Source organism: Trichosurus vulpecula, chromosome 3 (assembly GCF_011100635.1).
Source record: "Trichosurus vulpecula isolate mTriVul1 chromosome 3, mTriVul1.pri, whole genome shotgun sequence".
Classification (NCBI taxonomy): domain Eukaryota; kingdom Metazoa; phylum Chordata; class Mammalia; order Diprotodontia; family Phalangeridae; genus Trichosurus; species Trichosurus vulpecula.
In genome coordinates this window covers 260,188,612-260,211,689 of record NC_050575.1, presented here as the reverse complement: position 1 = coordinate 260,211,689, position 23,078 = coordinate 260,188,612, and the positions used below count along the sequence as shown (strand labels likewise).

The 23,078-nt window shown below is 38.3% G+C and overlaps 1 protein-coding gene and 1 pseudogene across 1 annotated transcript in view; one reads left to right on the top strand and one right to left on the bottom strand.

Annotated features, from left to right (window-relative positions):
• The window catches only part of LOC118841258, a 103,824-nt pseudogene extending 99,683 nt beyond the window's left edge, over nucleotides 1-4,141 (top strand).
• The window catches only part of SHLD1 (shieldin complex subunit 1), a 127,180-nt gene extending 105,132 nt beyond the window's left edge, over nucleotides 1-22,048 (bottom strand). The window contains exons 1-2 of the mRNA XM_036749957.1: nucleotides 21,953-22,048; nucleotides 10,270-10,447 (exon numbers count right to left, since the gene is read on the bottom strand). Coding sequence (XP_036605852.1) covers nucleotides 10,270-10,447; nucleotides 21,953-22,048 — 274 coding nt within the window. The remainder of the gene's footprint in view (nucleotides 1-10,269; nucleotides 10,448-21,952) is intronic.
• Nucleotides 22,049-23,078: the final 1,030 nt, after the last annotated feature.

Below are 23,078 nucleotides of genomic sequence, written 5' to 3'. Positions count from 1 at the left end.
ATGGGGTCAGTGAGACAGAGTACCCCTCAAAGACCCAAGTACTGGAGAGAGTCGGGGCCATCTAGAATGAATCCACGATCTCAAACATTCTTTAAGTCAAGGTGGCAAAGATTTAGTATGCTTTACAGCAGAAAAGAGTTCTTAGAGAATCTGCAACCTTATGGGGGCACAGGAAAGTTTATATCAGATTTGGGGGTGAATCATGTCAATTAGGTGTTTTGGGGTGGGATTAGGGAGTGGTTTAGGGGTGGTCAGTTCTTAAAGAAACATGCACTTTTTGTATCTACTGGGCAGGTATCTTACTTAGAGTTCACTGGAAAATAGCCCAAGGAGGGGGGGTGACCTGGAGGTGTGATTTTGACTGTGAAACATCACTAAGTCAACTAGCAGTCATGGTTGACTGCAAATATCCAGATGGCTTCCATCAAATGTCTTGTTAGACAAGATGAATATAAGGGAGTATACATTTGACTATGTCTAGGATACATATCAGTAAGGTCAGTAAGTAGTAAATATTGTTATGTCCCAGTGCACAGCCAATTAGCAATAGACAGAGAGTCCAAATGAATAAATTCTATAGGTGAAGCTGGCCGCTGTATTAGGAGGAGAGATAAGTGTTCTGCCAAGGCATGCTTGCCCCTGAACTGGAGAGGAACTGCTAGGGCCAATGTTTTGAAGTCAGGGAGAGATGTGACTTTAGAACTGAAATGTGATTCTGGAAATGGGGTCCAGGCACAGGCACCCAAGCAGAGGCCAAAGAGAAATGTATTGTTAGAATTAGGGTCCAAGCACAAGCACCCCATCGCCATCACAAAAATATTCAAGGAGGGGAAGGCCCTCAGAATTTCTAGCCAAAATAGAAAAGAATTGCTATTTACTCTCATTCTAAGCCATCAAAACCTTAACAATGAGCTCTGAGGCTCAAGCTGCTATTATTGGGTATTCAATGAAAACCAGAGTGATTTGGGTTAAAGACTACTCAAGTAGCTCTATCTGAAATACAATGGGTTTTTTAAAGTCAGTTTTTCCTGAGCCATATTAAAAAATCATAGATGAAAACTGCATAGGACAAAAGTAAATTGCCCCAGCTTTTTGAGAAATAAAATTTAAAAATTTTAAAGTCTAAAGTCTAGCATCTAGCCCCCAAGTCCCAAAATAAGTAACCAAAAATTGTTGTTGTTATTCATCTTTCATTCTTGAATAGGACCAATGACATCATGAGGCTAATTCCTGACTTGCACATAAATTAGAGTTAAATAAGGCAAAGCTCTGCAAAGTAACCAGTCAGCCTCCCTCTCCTCCAGAATCATGAAATCCAGGGGCAAGACAAAAGTCAAGACAACTGCCAATGGCCCAGGATGCTGTGGGTGACCTTGTCCTTTTTAAACTAAGGTCTTTCCCAGGTCTCAGTTTGAGACTGAGAGAGCTTCCTAGCTTGAATGCTTTGGTGAGCGGCTCACCAAGGCACTAAGATCAATCATGACTATTGGTGAGATAATTCCTCCCTTTTTAATGACTTTAAAAGTAGGGCACTAGAAAGTATTTCCCTAAAAAGTTACCAGAGGAAGTGAAGATTTCAGATCTTTAACTGAGCCGCTTAACAGTGAAGAACGGTCTCTATCTATTGTATGCAGGAAGTATTATGTAGTATAAGTATTTTGATGATTCAGGTGTGGAAGAGAGCTGTATTTAGCATTTTCTTTCCTATGTAAAGGCAACTGTAACTGTAAGTTTAAAATAAACGGCAGTTTAATGCTTCTCTACTTCTTTAAATAACAATACTTCAAAGGACAGGATGTAATCAGTACTTGAATCTTTAGCCATTGTAGTGGAAGGAATATTTCTGAGTTCACTTAATAAAGATACTCTAATCTATGATGAAAGTTTATATTCCTCTGGGTCACATGAAGTTGGGAAAGGGATAACAACCCTAATGGGAATGGGGAAAGGAGCCACTTTTGATGAATATGTGAAATGTTACATTATAACTTTTGCAATTTTAATTCTAGATAAAATGAAACAAGATAGGATAAGGCCAAGGTAGTGGGAGGTTGTGAACTACATAGTGAACTCAAGCTAGTTTGTTTCCTGAATGTATGGGATTTCTCGAGGGAGGTCTAAGCTGATAGTTCAAGCTTAGAGCAGTGCCCTGTGGTAGCTCTTGCAGTGATTGCACTGTGCATGGCTATTCCAGTCCCACCATGAGAAGCAAATACTCTGAATAACCAAAATAATTGGGATAATTTTTGCACTGGAAATGACCAAACTAATAGGGAATTAATAGCAAAAACAAGTAAGGAAATAGTGAGAGAGCACTAAACTGCTCTTTAAATTCAAGTCACTTAGCCTAGGTGAGCTACATCCTCAGTTCCTGAAAGAATTGGCCAATATAACTTATAAGCCTGGGTCAGTGATATTTGTGAGCCTGTAAAAGACAGGGCAGGTGCAAGAAGGGCAAATGCTCCAATTTCTTTTTTTAAATGGAAGAGAACAGAATATAAACTATAAGACAGTGAGTTCAATTTTGACTCCTGGGAAAATCATAGAAAAAATCATTAAAAAGATGGTTGTCAAACATCTAGAAAGGAAACCACTGATTATGAAGAGTCAAAATAACTTTATCAAGAAAAGATTATGGTCAGACCCCACCAGCTCTTGTGCCATCTCAGGCTGGTGGCTCCGCACAGCAACTCCAGCTAGGTATGAGGCAGCTGAACAGGAGAGGTGTTTGCCGTTTATTTTAACCGTTGAATTCCATCCATCTTGAGCATCTGCATGGGGTCTTCCTACTCTGTCCTTGCTCTTTAAGAACACTTCCAGTACAATGACTTCAGTGAAAGCACAACTGTAGCCTTCCATTTAACAAAGCTGGAAATAGCTTGTCTTTAAATTCCATCTCTTAGTTTTCCATTTTGTGGTACTTTAGAGGAACACCAAGACACCACCAGCAGCTTTAACAATGATGAAGTTAACCTCACTTTCCTTGATGAAGGTTACATTGCTAAGGATATTCTGGACCATCTTCTGGTGATGATAAAGATGCCTTCTATGTTGCTGACCTTAGTGACATCCTAAAGAAACACTGACCTGGTACAAAGCTCTTCCTCCAATAACTCCTTTTTATGCTATTAAATGTAATGAAAGCAAAGCTGTAGTGAAGACAGCTGCTGCTATAGGAGCAGGATTTGATTGTGCTGGCAAGATGGATATACAATTAGTACAGAATTTTGCAGTGCCTCTAGATAGAATAATCTATGCAAATCCATGCAAACAAGTGCCACACATGAAATACAATGCCAACAATTGAGTACACATGATGACTTTAGAGAGTGAAGTATGAGTTACTGAAAGTCGCTCAGGCCTCATCCAAAGAAAAAGCTGGTTTTGAGGATCACCACTGATGACCCCAAAGCTGTTCATGTCTAAGTGTTAAATTTGGGGCCACTCTCAAAACTATAGGCTACTCCTTGAGTGGGCAAAATAACTGAACACTGATGTTATTGGAATCAGTTTCCACGTGGAAAGTAGTTGTACTGATCCAGAAACCTTCGACTGTAGAGTGAAAATCATAGCTGAACCAGGGAGATACTATGTTGCATCAGTTTTCACTCTTGCAGTTAACATCAATGCCAAAAAAAATTGTATTATAGCACAGACAGATTCTGATGATGAAGATGAGGCAAATGACCAAATCTTTATGTACTATGTGAATGACAGAGTATACAGATCATTTAATCGCATCCTGTTTGATTATGCACATGTTAAATCTATTCTACAAAAAGGACCCAAACCAGATGAGAAGTATGACTCTTCTAGCATATGGGGACCAATATGTAATGGCCTTGATTGAATTGTTGAATGCTGTGATTTACCAGAAAGGCATGTGGGAGATTGGATGCTGTTGGAAAACATGGGCGATTATACTGTTGCTGCTGCTTCTATTTCCAATGGATTTCAGAGACCCACCATCTATTATGTGATGTCTGGGCCAGCATGGCAATGCCTGCAACAAATCAAGAACCAAGGTTTTCTGACAGAAGTAGAGGACCAGGACATCAACACTTTGCCACTTTCCTGTGCCTGACAAAGTGGAATGGAACATCACTCAACAACTCGTACTTCAGCTAGCATTAATGTATAGATGTTCTTAGTAGCTATTAATTGTAAGTTTAGCTTGACTTAGAACATTTTGGGGGACCACTACCTTAGTTCCTGCTAGAGTTTTCAAAGTATATTTTAAGAATAGGATTGGCATAAACCTGGAAGTGAGCTGATATTAAGTGAAATGTACTATGCACAAAGCAACAGCAATATTATTATAAGATGATCAGCTGTGAATGACTTAACTATTCTCAGCAATACAACGATCTAAGACAACTCTGAAGGACTTCTGATGAAAAATGCTATCCATCCGCAAAGAAAGAACTGATGGTGACTGAATATAGATTAAGCATACTTTTTTTACTTTATTTTTCTTAAGGTTTTTTTGGGCGGGTCTATGTTTTCTTTCACAACATGACTAATATGGAAATGTCTTACATGACTACACATGTACAACTTATTTCAAATAGGCTAGGGAGGGGAGGGAAGAAGGGAGAGAATTTGGACCTTAAAGTTTTAAAAATGAATGTTAAAAATTGTTTTTACATGTAACTGGGGAAAAATAAAATACTAAATAAATTTTTTAAAAAAGAATTCAATATCAAGAATAGGATTGGCACAAATGCAACAATATGGAAAACAGAGATGGGATCACACTCATCTGTGTTCCTATGGAAACTATATGAATATTTGTTTTATATGGATTTTTATTCACTTTTCATATATGCTCCTAAAGATTGCCCCTTAGTGTAATGGCAATCAGAGAAGGACTTTTTTGTTTTCTCTTTTAGAATGCTAAGGTAATCAAGTACCTTTGATGAGTCCTGCCTTTCAAATGTAATGGCAAGCAAAGTGGACTTTTCGTTGTCTTTTGTTTCTTTGATTGAAACAAGAGTCTTTGACCTGCTTAAGAAACAAGAAAGCCTAGTTCATATAGGTTTGAGTCCCATGGTTCTGACACCTAAAGAAGCATCACATGGTTTTGAGTCCCATGGTTGTGATGCCTTTTGACCCTGAAGAAGTATATATAAACTCAGAGGTTAGAGTTTTTTGCCTTTAGGGGCACACTCATTAAGACTCTGGGTAAGCCTTTGAAGCAGTGCCCCCCCCCCCCCCCCCCCCCCCCCCGCCCCCACCACCACTTTGAAAACCCAGATGTTGGTATTTCTCCGGCAACTGTGTACTGTGATTTGGTTAGACAGAAAGACTGATGTGTTTATATTGTCTCTATTTGTAATTTCTGTTTGTATTCTCTCTGAAGTTCAGGGTGATGGCTTTTCCCCCTGAACTAAGTGAATGGTATATATATATATATATATATATATATATATATATATATGTATGTATATATATATATATACATATATATATATGTTTAATTAAGGTAAGATTGTTAACCCTTTAAAGTTGCTTTCCTTTAAAAAGCAGATTAAAGAATCTGTGCTGGCAGCCCTCCTGTGTGCTGGTGTTGTTGGTCCTGTTGGGTCTTTCTCCTCCACAGCAGCTGCTAGCAATATTGTTGTTACACTTAGCTGTCAAAGATTGCCCCTGTAGCTCATACAATGGCAGAATGGGATTGAGCTTAGTGTTGTAAGAAAGGGGGGGAGCAGTTTTGTTTCCACAGAATTGAAAGTATTCCTCTCCCCCTCCCCCAGTTTTAGCAGAATGTAAGTCAGGTGACTGATTAGAACTAGTTCTAATCAGAGCTCTGATCTAGCAGAGACCGGGCATCTGGTCAGTGAAAGGTTAGAGGCTTGTGTGCAGGCTTAAATGAGCCATTTGAGGAGGGCATGACATAGGCAGTCAGGGGGTTGCATCTGACCAATGAAGAGCCTGGCAGGAGATTAGAAGTGGGGGTCAATAAAAGGACTGGCGTCCATCTGAGTCCTTATACTGTCCTGTACTCTGTTCAGGGGAAGTACCCATTTATTCAGACTGAATAAATGTAAAATATAATTAAAATGCTCCTGGCTTCCCAACGAGTATTGTTTATTCCTAGACAACGTAAGTATGTTTCTAACAGTGTTGTGACCTGTTTTAAAATAAAGGCTTACTGAAATTTAAGAAAAAAAAAAGAACGGATCATACTAGACTAACTTTATTTCCTTTTTTGACAAGATTACTAAATTAGCAGTTGAGGAAAATGCTGTAGATTTTAGCAAATTTTTTGATGAAGGAGTCAATAGTCAATAGGCATTTATTAAGCACCTATTACATGCTGGGCACGGTTCTGTGAAGTATCTCATACTGTTCTTGTGGAAAAGATGGAGAAATATGGATTAAACAGTAAGACAGCAAGATTAAACAGAACTGGATGGGTGATCAAACTCAAAAATATCAATTTAACACACAATTTCCAGTGGAGTACCCCTGGCACCATGCGTTTTAACATTTTTATAAATGACATAGATGGCATGCTCATCAGATCTGCAGAGGACTCAAAGCTAGGAAGAATAGATAACATAGTAGATGAAAGAATTAAAATCAAAAAGTAACCTGACAGCCTAGAGCAGGGGTTGGTAAACTACAACCTAAAGGCTAAATCCAGCCCACTATCTGTTTTTGTAAGGTCCTCTCCACTCTCTCTTACTCCCAGCTAAAAACAATTTTTATAGTTTTAAATACACTAAAACATTATTTAACATGTAAAAACCATTCTTGACTTGTAGGCCGTAGAAAAACAGGCTACAGGCCAAATATAAGCCTTAGTTTTGCTGACCCCCAGGGCAAGAACATTGGACTACATCTAATAAGATTAAATTCAATGGGGATGTAAAGCAGCCTGAGGCCCACCAAAGGATTTCAGCAGCAGCCTATGAAAAATGTAGGGTTGCCACTGCACACTCTCTTTGTCATGTGCCCTGCTGCAACCAACCACTGTCAGTCTGTCTCTGGTCTAATCTATCTGCTGCCCAAACCTCCTGCCAAGTTATGCAGGTCTTATACTCAGGTACCCCCCAGCCCCCCCAAAAAAAGAAAGAAAAAGAAAAAACATCAAATCTATACATATAAGATAGAAGCAGCATGGTTAGACAGCAGTTGTTCTCAAAGAGCCCCTGCTCTGCTGCACGCTGTTTGTGTCTTTTTAAGAACACTGGGGAGAGACTCAAGTCCACCTTCCAGAAGAAAAGATTTCAACAGACCCAAATCACTTTCAAGGCTGAGGAGGGATCTTTGTTCTTCTACATTACAAATTCCAGGGTGTCAATCAGTTTTCAAATCTCTATTACAAAGGCTAGGGATAGATAATTTCCTCTATAAATGCAAGTCAGCACCTTCTCAATTTTAACAATTGCCTAAAGCACCAAGAGGTTAAATGACTTACCTACAGTAAGACTTATCCTACAGTCCGTTTGTGTCAGAGGAGAACTTGAACTCAGGTCTCCCTGGCTCCAAGTCCAACTCTCTCTCCACTATGTCATGTGCCTCTCATCACTGTAAGTAACTTCCTAAAATGCTAAGATCTTGAATGCTTCTATGTTCCTTATAAGCCCCCTTCCAAATGAAAAACAGAAAGAACATGCTAAACTGGCTCTGGGGTCACATTTAATCCAGGGCTCTTACAGCATCAGTACTGAAACAGCAGGAGAATTTAATATTTACAAAAGGCTCCTCAGATACCTGGACTCTGTTTAGAGAAAAAATGGGGATTACCTATTGAAGACAAGTGGAAGTGCTTATAAAATATGAAATATTGTAACTAAGATGTGGGAAAAGATTATGGAAGTTAAAATAAACAAGCAAAACAATTTGGATCAACTAAGTAATCTAAGATTAAAGATCTAAGAACAAAGGACAATTTTATAAATTTGAAAATATGGGCAGATTATAGTGGGGATAAATTGGGCAGTTTATGAATTAGTGCTGCCCTTTGTTTAAAACAATTACCTGAAAACCTGCTTCCTGGTAAGGGCTAGACTGGAAGTGATAATCCTTTTAAAATCAATTACATAATGTAAAATATTTTCTTTCTGTAGCAACAGGTACTTCCTGTGCCCCAAAAGAATGATGTTTGGAATAAAAATAAATAACCCTTTAAGGATATATCAAAGGCATTTCCAGTAATTTTTTTCCCATCAGAGGTAAAATTTCCTTTGAAAAAATGCAACAGTTCAGCAAAACCCATTCTAGATTGTGTCCATTTCCTGCTTAGTTTAAAAAAAAAAAGAAGTATGACTTTAATGGACAAACTTCCTGAAAGGTTAGGATCAGAAAAATCCATCAGCTCATGGCCAACCTGATGATTTTTTCATGGGAGGCTAGTGTTCAGCCAAGGGGGAAAGTCTATTACCAGACCCATGCTTTCTAGCTTGTACGTCCTTCCACAGCTTGTGTTCCCCTGGCAAAGTGTTCCGTAAATAAAGACCACCTCTAGAGGAGGAAAAAAAGCAGGATGCCATAGAGAGCTTAGGATTTAGAGTCAGAAGACCTGGACTCAAATCCCAGAGCTTCCCCTTGCTACTTCTGGGACTTCAACACCTCACTTAACTTCTCTCATCACCAGTTTCCTCATATATAAAATTTTTTAAAAGTTCGACTAAGTGATTTTTCAGGTCATCTCAGCATGAAATGTATGATCCAGGCCTTAGTAAACACTGGAATAAAAATATAATGGAGGCAAAGAAAAAAAATCCAAAACATTTTTCCTGGGAATTATATCTGATTCAACAGTGGCCTATATAGGGCATTCCTTCTTTGTCATATAAAAATTTTGTTTTAGTAAGAAAGTATAGCATAGCTATAGGGGCAACTAAGTGGTGCAGTGGACAGCGTGCTGGGCCTAGAGTCAGGAAGACTCATCTTCATGAGTTCAAATCCAGCCTTGGACATTTATATTTAATATAGTATGATCCTGGGCAAGTCACTTAACCCTATTTGCCTTAGTGTCCTCCTCTATAAAATGGGCTAGAGAAGGGCAAACCACTTCAGTATCTTTGTCAAGAAAATCCAAAGGGAGTCACAAAGAATCATGCATATTAGCATGCGTTCCTTCTCATTAATTATTTTTAAAATCCTAATATACATTCAGTGACAAATTATCACAATGCTTGAGTACATTCAAAATATATTTTGATTGCCTATGCAAAGATCTCTGCAATAACCCAGTTCCTATTCTCTAAGCACTTAAAATTGACCTAGCAGGGGAGATATAAGACAGGTATACAATAATACTACACATAATTAGTATCACATGAGCCGTAACCACAATATTATAAATGCTACAAGAATTCTAAGCAAGGTGACATTCAAACGAGGGGACTGATTGATAATACCTTGAAGACATGTGCTTTGGAGTTGGGTCGCGAAGAATAGATAGGATCTAGATAGGAGAAGATTTAGGGGGAAAAATTAGAGAAGTTGATTTCAAGACAAAGGAACAGCACTTACATAGTATGATATTCAATGGTAAGAAGAAGACCTCCCCATTCACACACACACACACACACACACACACACACACACACACACACACCCCAATGAATAGTTTTTCACACTGAGAAGCATAAGGAAATCGAACACATCTGGGAGGTGAGGGGAAGCAGGAAGCAAATTAGGCGATAAAGGACACAGTGCAAGCTAGGATAACAGGGGTAGGGGATGAATGAATTCAAACTTTGTTTGTCCCTAAGGACAAAGTGTCAGTCTTTCCTATTCCTATTAATGTATAAATGACGGTATCTTAAATTTTAATAAGAGGCTTAACTCTATTAAGCAAAGGTACTACTTAAATTCAAAGGAGTTATTTTCCAAGGAGGACATTAGAGTATTTTTTTTTAAAAATCTGCATTATATAAATCAGAGAAGCAGCTTAGTTATTTCTTCCTAAGGTTTGAAAAAACTCCACTCCCTATTTGTTGACTCAAGTGTTCTCAACATTTAAAATCTCCTAGATAGATTTCAGAAGGTATCACACTGTTATTGAGGATCAGTATTTTTATCTAAAGGCTGCATCTCTGCTCTGAGACATCTTTAGGGCACCTGATTGACTGGTCCAATGGTATCTCCAATTCTAAGTAGAGACTTGCCTTTGAAATTTGTCCCTTCAACTTTGTTTAAACAGATAAATTTCTAAGGCAAGCTATTGATGTTTGGAGAAGAAAAACCACCATGTACCCAAATGCTTTGTATTCTGGTTTGTTTGGGTTTTTTAAAATGTCTGCTTCTTACCTGAATCCAGTGGAAAAGAAGCAGGAATGTCCACAGAACTAGAAGTCTCACTACTGGCCTCATGCCTGGGCTTCCGTTGTAGCTGCTGTGCTATGTCATAGGTTGGGGACAGGTCCAGAAAGTTGCTGCTCTCTTCTGAGCAATGGTCTGATGCGGTTTTCTGGCCTTCCATAGCTCTCTGTCACAAACAAAACAAAACAAAACTATCAGTCATGGCAAAAAAAAAAATGATCCCCAAGTTCGACCCTAAAGGAGTTTATTTTTCTCATATTAAACTGTAAAAGTATTGGCACAACATTTGTTTGAAAACACGCCATTTCACCACAGATAGAAACCACTCATAATTAAACTTGGAAGAAAGGCAAGCCATTAGAAATTGGCCTCAGCTACATTCCCAAGTAGAACAGAATGCCACAGGATTACATCACATTTCTTTAAAGAAAACTACAGAGAAAAGGTTTGCCCAAGATCTCATTTTTCACTGCCTTCAGAAGTTTCCCTTTAAAGTCCCACATCTCGACCTAAAAATGTCGCTGAACAATGCTACTGCTTATAAAACCTATTTCTGCCCCCACCAACCCAGCCTTCTTCCAAAGTTCATTATTTTTAGTGAGTATACTACAATCCTTCCACTCATCCAACCTGCAACCTCAGAGTCATCTCAGACTCTTCTCTCTCCATATCCAGTTTCCAAGACTTGCACATTCCATCTTCACAATATATCTTCCATCTATCCTTTTTCCTCCACTCACATGGCTTTCACTCTAGTTCAGGTCCCCACCATGGGAAGACGGTAAGATGGGCTGCATCCCACTCCACCCAGGATAGACAGTCAGGGAGCTTTGTCTCCAGCACAACTACATCTACCTATACACTAACACTCTCCTCACTATGCCCTCTCCCTGTTCTGTTTTGAGCCAGGTGTCAGCCTCCCAGTTATGCTCTAACTGCCACACCAGCAGCTGCACAGATGCCATTGGGAAAATTCTACTTCCCATCCACAGCCACCATCTCTTCATTGCTGGAGGGCAATGATTGGTGAGAAGATAGAAGAGAGTCATATGGGATGAGCAGTAAAGGATGGGTTGTGTTTTATACTGACAATCCTATAATATTATCTTTCCTTCCTCTTCCAAACTTCCCTGTTATAGTCAAAGATACCACCATCCTTCCAGTCACCCCCTTATACCTTCTGGTCCTCTTACACTTTATTCCTCACCACATACTCATTGATCTAGTGACACTGGCCTCCATGTTATTCCGTGAACAAAATGCTCCATCTTTGGGCTCCAGGCATTTTCTCTGGCTGTCCCCCATGCCTGGAATGCTCTCCCTCCTCCTCTCTGCTTCCTGTCTTCTTCCCTAGCTTCCTTTAAGTACTAACTAAAATTCCATTTTTTACAGGAAGTCTTTCCAACCATTCTCAATTCTAGGCTTCCCTCTGTTAATTATTTCCTATTTATCCTGTATATAGCTTATTTGTACTTGTTTGTTTGTTGTCTCTCCCCCATCAGACTGTAAGCTCCTTGAGAACAGGGACTGTCTTTTGCCTCATTTTGTATCCCTACTGCTTAGTACAGTGTTTATCATAGAGTAGGTGCTAATAAATGTTTATTGACAAAATGACCAATAGGATAAATGTAATTGTTCTCCCTCTCCCACATGTCACACAGCCAATCAACTGCCAGAATCTGCCATTTCTCCCTCCATCTCTACTCTCAGAGTTTCATTCCTCCTCACCCCTTGTCTTTGTTAAATCCTTCATCTGGTTCTAACTTTGCTTTTCTGAGCTTCTTTCACATTATTGGTCTCCCTGCCTTAAGTCTCTAGCCTCTCCAATCCATTCTTCACATAGCTGCCAAAGTGATTTTCCTAAACCACTGCTAATAATAATTATAATCATTATAATTTTGACAGCTAATATTTATGTAGAATTTACTAGGGGTCTGGAACTGTGCTAAGCACTTTACAAATATCCTCTCATGTCATCATCACAACCCTAAGAGTTGGGTGGTATTATCATCCCCATTTGAAGGTTGAGAAAAAGGAGGAAGAAAGCGGTGAAGTGACTTGCCCAGGGCCACACAGCTAGAAAATAGTTGAGAAAGGATTTGAACTCAGGTTTTCCAGTCTCCAGGCCCAGCACTCTACCCACTGCATAACTAGCTACTTCAGAGGACTGATCATGTCACTCCGCTTACTAAATTGTATTGTACTAGCTCTCTATTGACTCTACAACCAAATGTTATGTCATCCCTATCTCATCCTTTTAAAATCTATATTTTGTATAAGTTTTATAATGTACATAATTATTAGTATAGTAACATGCATACAATTTAAAAATAAATATACACATACTGGGGGCTGCAAGCTCAAAAAAAATTTTGTCATGGGGTGAGATCAAAAAAGTCTCGAACCACTGACCATTTCAAAATTTCATTGAAACCATTTCAACAGCCTTTTAATGGAATGAATTCCCTGCTTCTGGTCTCTCTTCTCTAATCCATCCTCCACTCAGTTACAAAAGTAATCTTCCTAAAACACAATTCCAATCAAGTCACTCTCCTGCTCAAGAATCTTATATAGCTTCCTATCTCCTCTAGGATAAGATACAAATGCTTCACTTTAATATTTTATTAAATCCTTCATCTGGTTCCAACTTTGCCTTTCTGGGCTTCTTTTACATTATTACCCTTGACACATTCTACTTTCTACCCAAAATAGTCTATCTGCTGTTCCATGATCTCAGCAACCAGCTCCACACATGCTGTCCCTGATTCCTAGAAGGTAACCCCCTCCTCATCGCTTAGATCACCCTTGTAAACTTTTTAATGTTTTCTTTAGTTTGTTTTGTTTTGTCTTTGTCTCACCAAAGTCTAGTACACTGTGCCTTGCACAATAGTAGGCACTCAATTAATGCTTGTTGGATCGGACAATAATCAGTTTAATCAATAAACATTTATTGAACACTTACAATGTGCCAGGCAGTACTCTAAGCACTGAGGATGCAAAAAGAAGCAAATGACAGTTCATACCCTCAAGAAACTTATAGTCTTATGGGGGAGACAACATGCAAATAAATATATACAAAGCAAGCTATTCACAATATAAATAGGAAATAAATAAGGAAGAGAAGGTACTGGGATTAAGAGGTGATGGGTAAGGCTTCTCGTAAAAGGAATTTTAACCTAAAGGACTTAAAAGATGCCAGGGAAGTCAGTAAGCAGAGGTCAGGAGGGAGAGCATTCCAGGTATGAGGGACAGACAGAGAAAATGCCCAGAGGTCAGTGATGGAGTGTCTTGTTCAGGGAACATCAAGGACATCAGTGTCACTGGATCAAAGAGTACATGATGGGGAGAAAGTTACAAGAAGACTGCAAAGGTAGGAGGGGACTATGAAAGGCTTTGAATGCCAAACAGAACATTTTGTATTTGATCATGAATCAAATACAATGTCAGAAAAACGTTATTCATTTTTGATGATGAAGAAGTAGGAGGAAGAGTCCAAACATCAGACACTTAATAGCTGTGGGACCTTGGGTAAATCACTTAATCTGTCTACTTCAGTTTCCTCATCTATAAAATGGGGATAATAATAGCACCTGCCTAACAGGGTTATTGGGAGGCTCACATAAGATAATTTTGTAAAGGACTTTGCAAACCTTAAAACATTATATAAATGTTGGTTATGATGATGATTATTATAATTAAACTACTATAATTTACAAAGTTTTTCATATGAAATCTTTACATTTTCCTCTCAAATTTCTTAAGCCTTGACTTCTCACTTCATTTCCCAATCTCAAACCTTTGCTGGTCATATTTGATCATTAAAATGATCTTCACCTTTCTATTCCTCTTCCATATTCTTATTTATCCTTCAAAAACTAGTTCAAATCCGACCTTCTCCATGACTCATTCCTATCTCTTCTTCCTGCTGACAGAATTAATTACTATAGCTCTGAGAAAGGAAGAACTTAAAATAAGAAAGGAAGTTGTAATATATAAAGGAAGAAAATTTACAATAAAGGGTTACATTTCTAAATAAAGGGCCAATGGCCAACCTTTTATGGAATGACCAAAGACTTATTAATCTAGAGCTGGACTAATTAGACCTTAGAGATCAACTCCCTCAATTTACAGAAGAAGAAACTGAAGTCGAAAGAGGTCAAATGATTTGGTTCAAGTCAACCAGATATTAAGTAGTATCAAAAATTTAGAGCTAAAAGGGACCTTAAGGTTCATCCAGAGCGACACATTCATTATATAGATTTGGAAACTGAGACCCAGAAAACCCACAGTTGAAAATTAATAGAGCTGGAAATGGAATCCAAGTCCTATAATTCCAAATCCAGCCCATTCTACTGTATCACACTGACTACAAACTAGATATGTAATTATTTTTTTTAATGATTTAATATTTTCCCCAATTATGTGTAAGAACAATTTTTAACATTCATTTTTTTAAATTTTGAGTACCAACTTCTCTCCCTCCTTCCCCACATTAAGAAAGCAAGTAATCTGATATATGTTACACATGTACAGTCATGCAAAACAATATGTAATTCACATTGTCCCTATGATGTTCAATATAAAATTATCTAAAAAGTACATATGGATCAAACAACTAGGGCAATGCCTCACTATATAAGCTACAATTATTTGTACCCCACAATTGGTCCTAGAGGGTAGGAAACTCATTTTATAGAAATTTCCCTCTATTTCTCACAGAGCTAGCATAGTGCCTGGTAATGCTAAAGTATTCCTTATCCACAGGACTCATGCTGACACTTTTATACTGCATTGTACTGTTAATTAAAAGCTTTCTCCTTCCCAAACGGGCGGTTAACTCATCCTAGGCAGCTTCTGTGACTCATAGTTCTTTTGCAACCCTCACAACACTGGACACAGTGCTTTATACATGCCGATCAAACAGGAATTCATTGAGCATTAACAGTAGGCTTAGCATCGGACAGAGGCAGCTGGTTCAGTGGAAAAAGCACTACACTGGAGTCAGTCGGCAAATCAGTATTTAATAAGGGTTTAGTATGGGCACCTATGTACATAAAGCACTGGGCCTGGAATCCTGGAAGACTCAAGTTCAAATTTGACCTCAGACATTCACCAGCTATGAGACCCTGGGCAAGTCACTTAACCTCTGTATGCTTTAATTTCGTGGAGAAGAAAATGGCAAGCCACCAGGACCTTTGCCAAGAAAACCAATATGAGGTCACCAAGAGCTGGACACAACTGAACAACAACAACATGGGCCAAGCCTTATGCTAAGTGCTTGGGACAGCAAGTAGGTGTCGAGGTGAATGCAACATCAGACCTGGAGCCAGGCATTCCATTCACATCTAGCTTCAGACGTTTAATAGCTGTATGACCCTGTATGTGTAAAATGGGGATTCTAATAGCAAGGATAAAATAGTAAGGATAGTAATAGTAAGGATAATAGTAAGGATAAAATGAAATATTGTTAAAGCACATTACAATTAAAGTATTATATAAATGCTGCTCTTATTATTACAAAGGCAAAAAAAAACCCACCCCTTCCTTCATGGATTTTACAGTCTAATGTTACATATAAATAACTAGGTACACACCAGATATATACAGAGTAGATGAAGAGTAATCTCAGAGGGAAGGCACTAGCAGCTGGAGGACCTAGAAAGGCCTCTTGCAGAAGATACAAGTTTAGCCAGGGACACTGAGGCAGAAGTGAGGAGGGAAAGCATTCCAGGCACAGGGGACAGCCAGAGCAAAAGCATGGGAGACAGGAGATACTGTTGTGGTAGGGTAACAAGAAGGCTAGTGCAGCCTAAGTTCACTGAGGAGAATAATGAATAAAAAGACTGGAAAGGTAGGAAGGCGCCAGGTTGTAGAGAGCTTCAAATGACAAATAGAGGACTTTATATTTGATCCTAGAACTAAGAGGGAACCCCTGGAGTTTACTAAGTAGGGATGTGACATGGGCAGAGTTATGCTGTAGGAAGGCCAAGAGACTTGGGTTCAAATCCCACCTCTCAAGTGACACAGGGGAAGACATTTAACCTCCTTGGACCTTAATTTTCACCAAAGTAAAAAGACGGTTGGCCTCTGAAATCTCTTTCCAACCCGTGACCTAGGATTATATGGTCAGTCCTCAGCAACATCCTTTAAAGGGCATATCTGTCAGCCACGGTGTACATAACCTATGCCCTTGGCCTCTCAGCCCCTTTGGAATGTATGTTTGCAATAAGCAAGGTCACTCTGAAACTGTATAGAATAGGGTTACCAATTAGCATTTTAACATGAAATGGAACCCATTAATAATGCTTCTGGCCACACAAATTGGAGCAACTTCAAATAATTCCCCAAGTATTCTTTACCAGCTTTCTGAAAGTCTAACTAACTCAGCAATTTAATCAGTGGGAAAGAACTGGCATTTCTGCTGGTGGGGAAGCTCTGCTGGGAATGCAAATCCAGGCCCTGCAGACTGTAGCACTGGTGCAGAATGCCATTAAATATAAGAAGATCAGTGATTTTAAAGGAAACCAGGGATTAGAAAGAATTTGTTATGGATTTAAGGCCAACACTTTAATTTTGAAGCAAACTATGTAGGTACCAAATAAAGAACAAAAGGTTTACTGTATTTGATATAATATACTCAATCTCATTAAAGAGGCTTTCCTGCTCTGCACTACTTGAAATGTACAAGTTATCTTCCTAAATGTCTGGAAGTAAATCTAATTTGAAAGCTACAATGCTCTGTACAACCACTAAAGAATTATTGCTAAAAACACTGGCTCATTCCACATAATCATTTGAATTCTAAAGCTGGAAGGGGCTTAGGGCTCTTCTAACTTCTCTTTATTTTGTAGATAAGGCTGAGACACTTAAGTAAGCAAGTTAGGTCAAGTGGAAAACACACTGGCCTGGAGGGCTTCAGCTCCATTTGTAAAATGTAAGGGTTGGACTAAACAAACTTAATAGTTTCTTCCAGTTCTAACAATCTATAACTAACTGGCTTGCAAAGATCGTAGAATCATAGCTGTAGAACTGGAAGGGCCCTATGAGACCATTTAACCCACTCATTTTACTAAGCTGGTTAAAAAATTGAGGAAGGTTAAACGATTTGCCCAGTCATACAGAAAGTTAGCAGCAAAGGTGGGATTTGAACCCAGGATCTTTGACTCTAGAGCCAAAGCTCTTTCTACTGATATGCAGTTTATTTATTATCTTCCTACTCATTGCTTTAGTGTAAGTTATTGTTGTTGTTGAGTCATTTTTCAGTCATGACTGACTCTTCATGACCCCACTTGGGGTTTTCTTGGCAAAGATACTGGAGTGGCTTGTCATTTTCTTCTCCAGCTCATTTTACACCTGATGAAACTGAGGCAAAAAGGGTTAAGTGACTTGCCCAGAATCACACAGCTAAGTGTCTAAAGCCAGATTTGAACTCAGGAAGATAAGTCTTCCTGACTCCAGGCCCAGCCAGCCCTCTATCCATTGTGCCACCTAGCCGCCCCTGCTTTAGTCTAAATTACCACCTTAATACACTTAGCTTAGAAGAGCAGACATGTTTTCCTTTGAAAAGTATCAACCTGAGAGATCCATGCTATTAAAGGATAACAATATTGATGACAATGATAATAATAATGGCTGACTTTACTTAGGGATTTGTTTTGCAAAACACTTCACATTATCACATTTGATTCTCACAACAGCTCTCAAAGGCAGAGATTCTCAAACTTTCTGGTCTCAGGCCCCCTTGACACTTGAAAATTATTGAAGACAAAAAGAGCTTTCATTAATATGAGCTATATCTATTGATATTTACCATCTTAAATATTAAAACTAAAAAACTTTAAAAATATTTTTTTAAAAATAATAAACCTATTACATGTTAACATATTTTTATGAAATATATGTTCTCCCAAAAAATGTCAGTCAGAAGTAGCATTTGTTTTTCTGTTTTTGTTTTGTTTTTCAAGTCTCTTTAATGTCTGGTTGAATAAAAGATAGCTGGATTCTCACATCTACTTCTGTATTCAACCTGTTGTGATATGTTGTTTTGGGTGAAGTATATGAAGAAAATCCAAACTCACAAAGATATGTGTCTGGAAAAAAGAAGATTATTTTACTAGGCAAAATATCTTAACATTTTTACGAAAACAGTTTTGACCTTGGAGACCTGCTGCAAACATCTCCGGGACACCTACAGAGTGGTTTGCTAATGAATGCTTAACAACCAAATCTCCCTGGGGGGCAAATTTATATATGACATACTTTTGAGTTTAATCTGCATCGTCAACATTTTCTCCACCACTTTTTAAAGTTTAGACAATCGATAAATCAAGCTCTGAATTGTAGCATTCGCCAATGTACATGTTCACGTTGAAACTTTGATGTTAGAGCTGGCTCCAGAATATTCTTGCCTCCCAGGAATCTTTGGACAACACTTTGAGAACTACTTCTCTAGGACATATACTACAGTTACTATTTTCCATATTTTAAAGAAGGAAAAAAACCCAAAACACCCATAAGGTTAAGTGACTTGCCCAGGGTCACATAACTCATAAATGTCTGTTGTTGATATGATCAGTTATGCTGATAGTTTTCCTAATACTGAACCAGTCCTACATTCCTGGAATAAATCCTACCTGGTCATAGTATATTATTCTCATGATAAACTGATGTAATCTTTTTGCTAATATTTTATTTTAAATTTTTGCATCTATATTCATTAGGGAAATTGGTCTATAATTTTCTTTCTTTCTTTTGACTCTTCCTGGTTTAGGTATAAGTACCATACTTGTATCATAAAAAGAATTTGCTAGGACTCCTTCTTCGCCTATTTTCCCAAATAGTCTATATAGAATTGGAATTAATGGTTCTTTAATTGTTTTATAGAATTCACTTGTAAATCCATCTGGTCCTGGAGATTTTTTCCTAGGGAGTTCATTGATGGCTTGTTCAATTTCTTTTGCTGAGATGGGGTTATTTAAGTATTTTACTTCCTCTTCTGTTAATCTGGACAATTTATATTTTTGTAAATATTCATTTCACTAAAATTGTCAAATTTATGGGCATAGAGTTGAACAAAATAATTGCTAATTATTGTTTTAATTTCCTCTTCATTGGTGATTAATTCACCCTTTTCATTTCTGATACTGGCAATTTGGTTTTCTCCTTTCTTTTTTTAATCAAATTAACCAAAGGTTTATCTATTTTACTGTTTTTTTTCATAAAACCAGCTCTTAGTTTTATTTATTAGTTCAATAGTTTTCTTAATTTCAATTTTATTAATCTCTCCTTTGGTTTTCAGTATTTCTAATTTGGTATATAACTCACAAATGTTTGAAGCAGAATTCAAACCCAGGTCTTCCTGACTCAAAGTCCAGCAACCCTAGCAGCAGTCCAGATCTATTGCCACCTAAGTTCTATATGTGGATGACTCACAGTTTTAGCTGATTTATCCTGAAACAACGTGAAAGTTCAAGGTTCTCAAAGAAACAAAAAACATCCTAGTTGTTCTTTTAAAAAATGTCTGCCATATTAGCCAACTGGAGTTGTGGGTGCCTATAGCTGTCTCTTTCAGGACTCTTTCTGCTATGTCTCCCTGGTCTGAAAAACAGGTCGATGAAACATAATCAGTGTTTAGCAGCTGCAATGGTGCTAAAATTCTGTGACCTTTGACTGCAAAATAGTCTGACGTCAACAGCCAAATAAGCACCCTAGTGTTTTATCAGAACTGTGATAAGATGAAATTTCTTTTCCCAGAAAGAATAGCACACCACCACATAAAAATATAAAAAAAAAATTAACATCATCATATATTAAATACCAAACATATTCCAGGACTGGGCATCGTACCAAGGTAAAACTTGCTGATAAGCAGAACTCCTTTTTAAAAATAAGAACCATTTGTATTTGCAAAATAACTTTAGTGCTAAATAAAAACTCATCCTACAGCATTCTTACTGGAAAAACATAAAGAACAAGGAGAGCTTGAAAGTCCCTTTCAGTAGTCTGGGAATAAATGGATTTGCAATCAGTTTGGAGGACATTTACTTAAACTAGCTTTGACTCTGTATGACCTACCTCTACAACTTCGGAAGGGAAATACCTCCTTTTCAAGAAGTGTTAATTTTCTTTTTTTTCTGTAATTTTTTTATTTAATATTTTTAGTTTTGAACATTGATTTCTACAAGATTTTGAGTTACAAATTTTCTCCCCATTTCAACCCTCCCCCCCGCCCCAAGATGGCATATATTCTCATCGCCCCTTTCCCCAGTCCGCCCTAATTTTCTTTTCTTAATAGTATATGCCTCATGGTGTCACATTGGTTGATAGGGTAGTTTATTTTGCTAAACTGCTTTTTAAAAAATTCTTCCTTGCCTCCATAATAAGTGAAATAGAAAAGGCTATATAGTAGGAAATTAATGTGATGTAAAAATGAAAGATACGAATAAAGCTTTTTTAAAAAAAAAACTACGTGCATCTATAATGCTTTATGTGGACATTCTTCCTCATGCTGGGGAATAAAGTACATGCTTGCAACCATATATACTCTCAGCCCCTAACCATACCAAGTCCAATATATCAAAAGAAGGGGGAATCTGTTTTTTCTTTTCTTTTTATCAGTTAAGGCTATATATGAGTATAAGCTTCATTTAGCTTTTTTTTTCCCATAAAGAGAACCAAAATAAAATGTTCAACTCCCATTTTAAAATTAAGAACATAGAATATCATGCAGTAAGTGCAATGCACTCTGCTACAGAATGTACCTCGTTGAGAGGCATATTAGGGACTGGAATGCAGGAAAATGTGAGCTCAAATTTTACCTCTGATACTTTCTGGCTAACTCAGGGCAAGTTACTTAGGTTCCTCACCTGTAAAGTGAAAAGGTTAGACTAGAGAGTCTCTTGAGACCTCTTCCATGTATGAGCCTGAGGTTATAATCAGTTAAGGTTGATGATTTCATTGTGAATAAATAGCATTTAATTTCCTAGCTTTCTTCCCAGCACAGCTCGGATGCCACCTCCTCTAGCAAGCCTGTCCTGATTTCCTCCCCAGTTCTTCTTTGTATCCCAACACACTTTGTACCATAGGTGACTGCCACTGTTCCTTTTCTGTCTTTGGATCCCGCAGTGCTTGGCACACAGTGGGTCCTCAATGAGCTGTTACCGCATTTAGCACTGTTGGTTTTAATGCATTTTTCATACTGTTCTGTGGCGGATGAGGAAGGTCCTTGTGTGGGAGGGAGCACGTGAGTCGTATTCCAAAGGAAGTACAGTTACCTGGGGTTGATACAGTCGTGGATTTAAAGCTGGTAAGGACCTCGGGGTCCTCCAGAACCAGCCCTCTCATTTAACAGAGGAGACAACCGAGACTCAGCGGCTATCTGCCTTGTCTAAGATCATATAAGTCAGAAATTTCCAAGTTGGGATTTGAACCTTTCCATTTAACTCTGAGTAAGTAACAGTAAGTACCCAGAACGAAAACCACAGAAAGCCGTAGCCCTGCAGGGTAAGAGGGAGGAGGAAGGAGGGGTCGGGAGGGAGAGTCAGCTTTATAGCTTTACCACCAAGCACGGACATCATTCCCTAGCGGCCAACTGGGCAATGGGCCTGCCCCTTTTACCCTCCAGTTAACCGAAGCCAAAGACTTAGCATTTATACACCGGAACAATACTTACCAGCCTGAGGCGACCGTAAGCACGTTGCTGAACAGGAAGTGCAGCCACCATCTTTGTTAAGGGAAAACAGACACCAACAGGAAGTCGTGGAACCATCTTGGGTCTTGGCAGTCTGCGTTAGGAAAGGTCGTGGCAGCCATTTTGGTTAAGGGCAATTGCTGCTGGAAGGAAGCTTTGGCAGTTCGAGCCTGGTTGTGAAGGGCAAGGCACCAGGGATGTGGGGGGTTTCCATGAAGCTCCTGTTTAAAAGGTATATTGTGAGAAAAACCAGAATTAAATGGAAATGGAAAAATGACAAAACCCAGAAGAGATAGCGAGAAATTGACAGTGTAAAATAATATTAGGTTTCTATCGCTTTGTTGCTTTCAAAGCATTTTCATGTAGAATATCTCACTTTTTCAAGGATAGCTCTCAAAAAACATCCAGGAGCACAAGACAGAAAACACTGTATGCACCCAGAAATTTTGAAATGCCTTCCTCCAAAGTCCAAAGGAGATAATAAACATACTTTGTATCTTCTGGATATTACTATCCCTAGAAAGAACACAATATTGAGTTATCAGAAATTTATAGATTAGTCTACAATAGTTTTTTGAATCAGTTACTGAATGCTAGTTGAGGGCAGATTTTGATAAGAAAGCAGGTGGAGAGATTATGAAGTTATTAATAGCATAGGTTTGTGTAGAGAACAGATCACATGGCATGTACGCTAACTAAAATGAGCAGCCTTGACCAAAGTCACAAAAGTCATGAAAGAATAATATGCAGCCTGACACTTGAGGGAACCAGAAGGAGACAGAGATTTTGTTATATTCTGATTCTGATTCCAGTATACAAAGGGATAGTATTTCATTGGAATGCGTTCCCTTTATTAATTTCGGTAGGCAATTTCTGTGCAACTTATAGTTGTGGGCAGATGCCTAAAGCACTGAGAGGTTAAACGATTTGCCCAGCATCACAAAGTAAGTATGCCAGAGGCAGAAATTGAACCTGGGTTTTCCTGGCTTCCTTGGTAGATTGCTATCCACTGTACCAGTGTTTCTCAAAGTTTAATTTGAGAGCCTTTCACAACATCTGAGATCAAAACTATTTTCATAATAATAAGGCATTATTTCCTATAAAAATA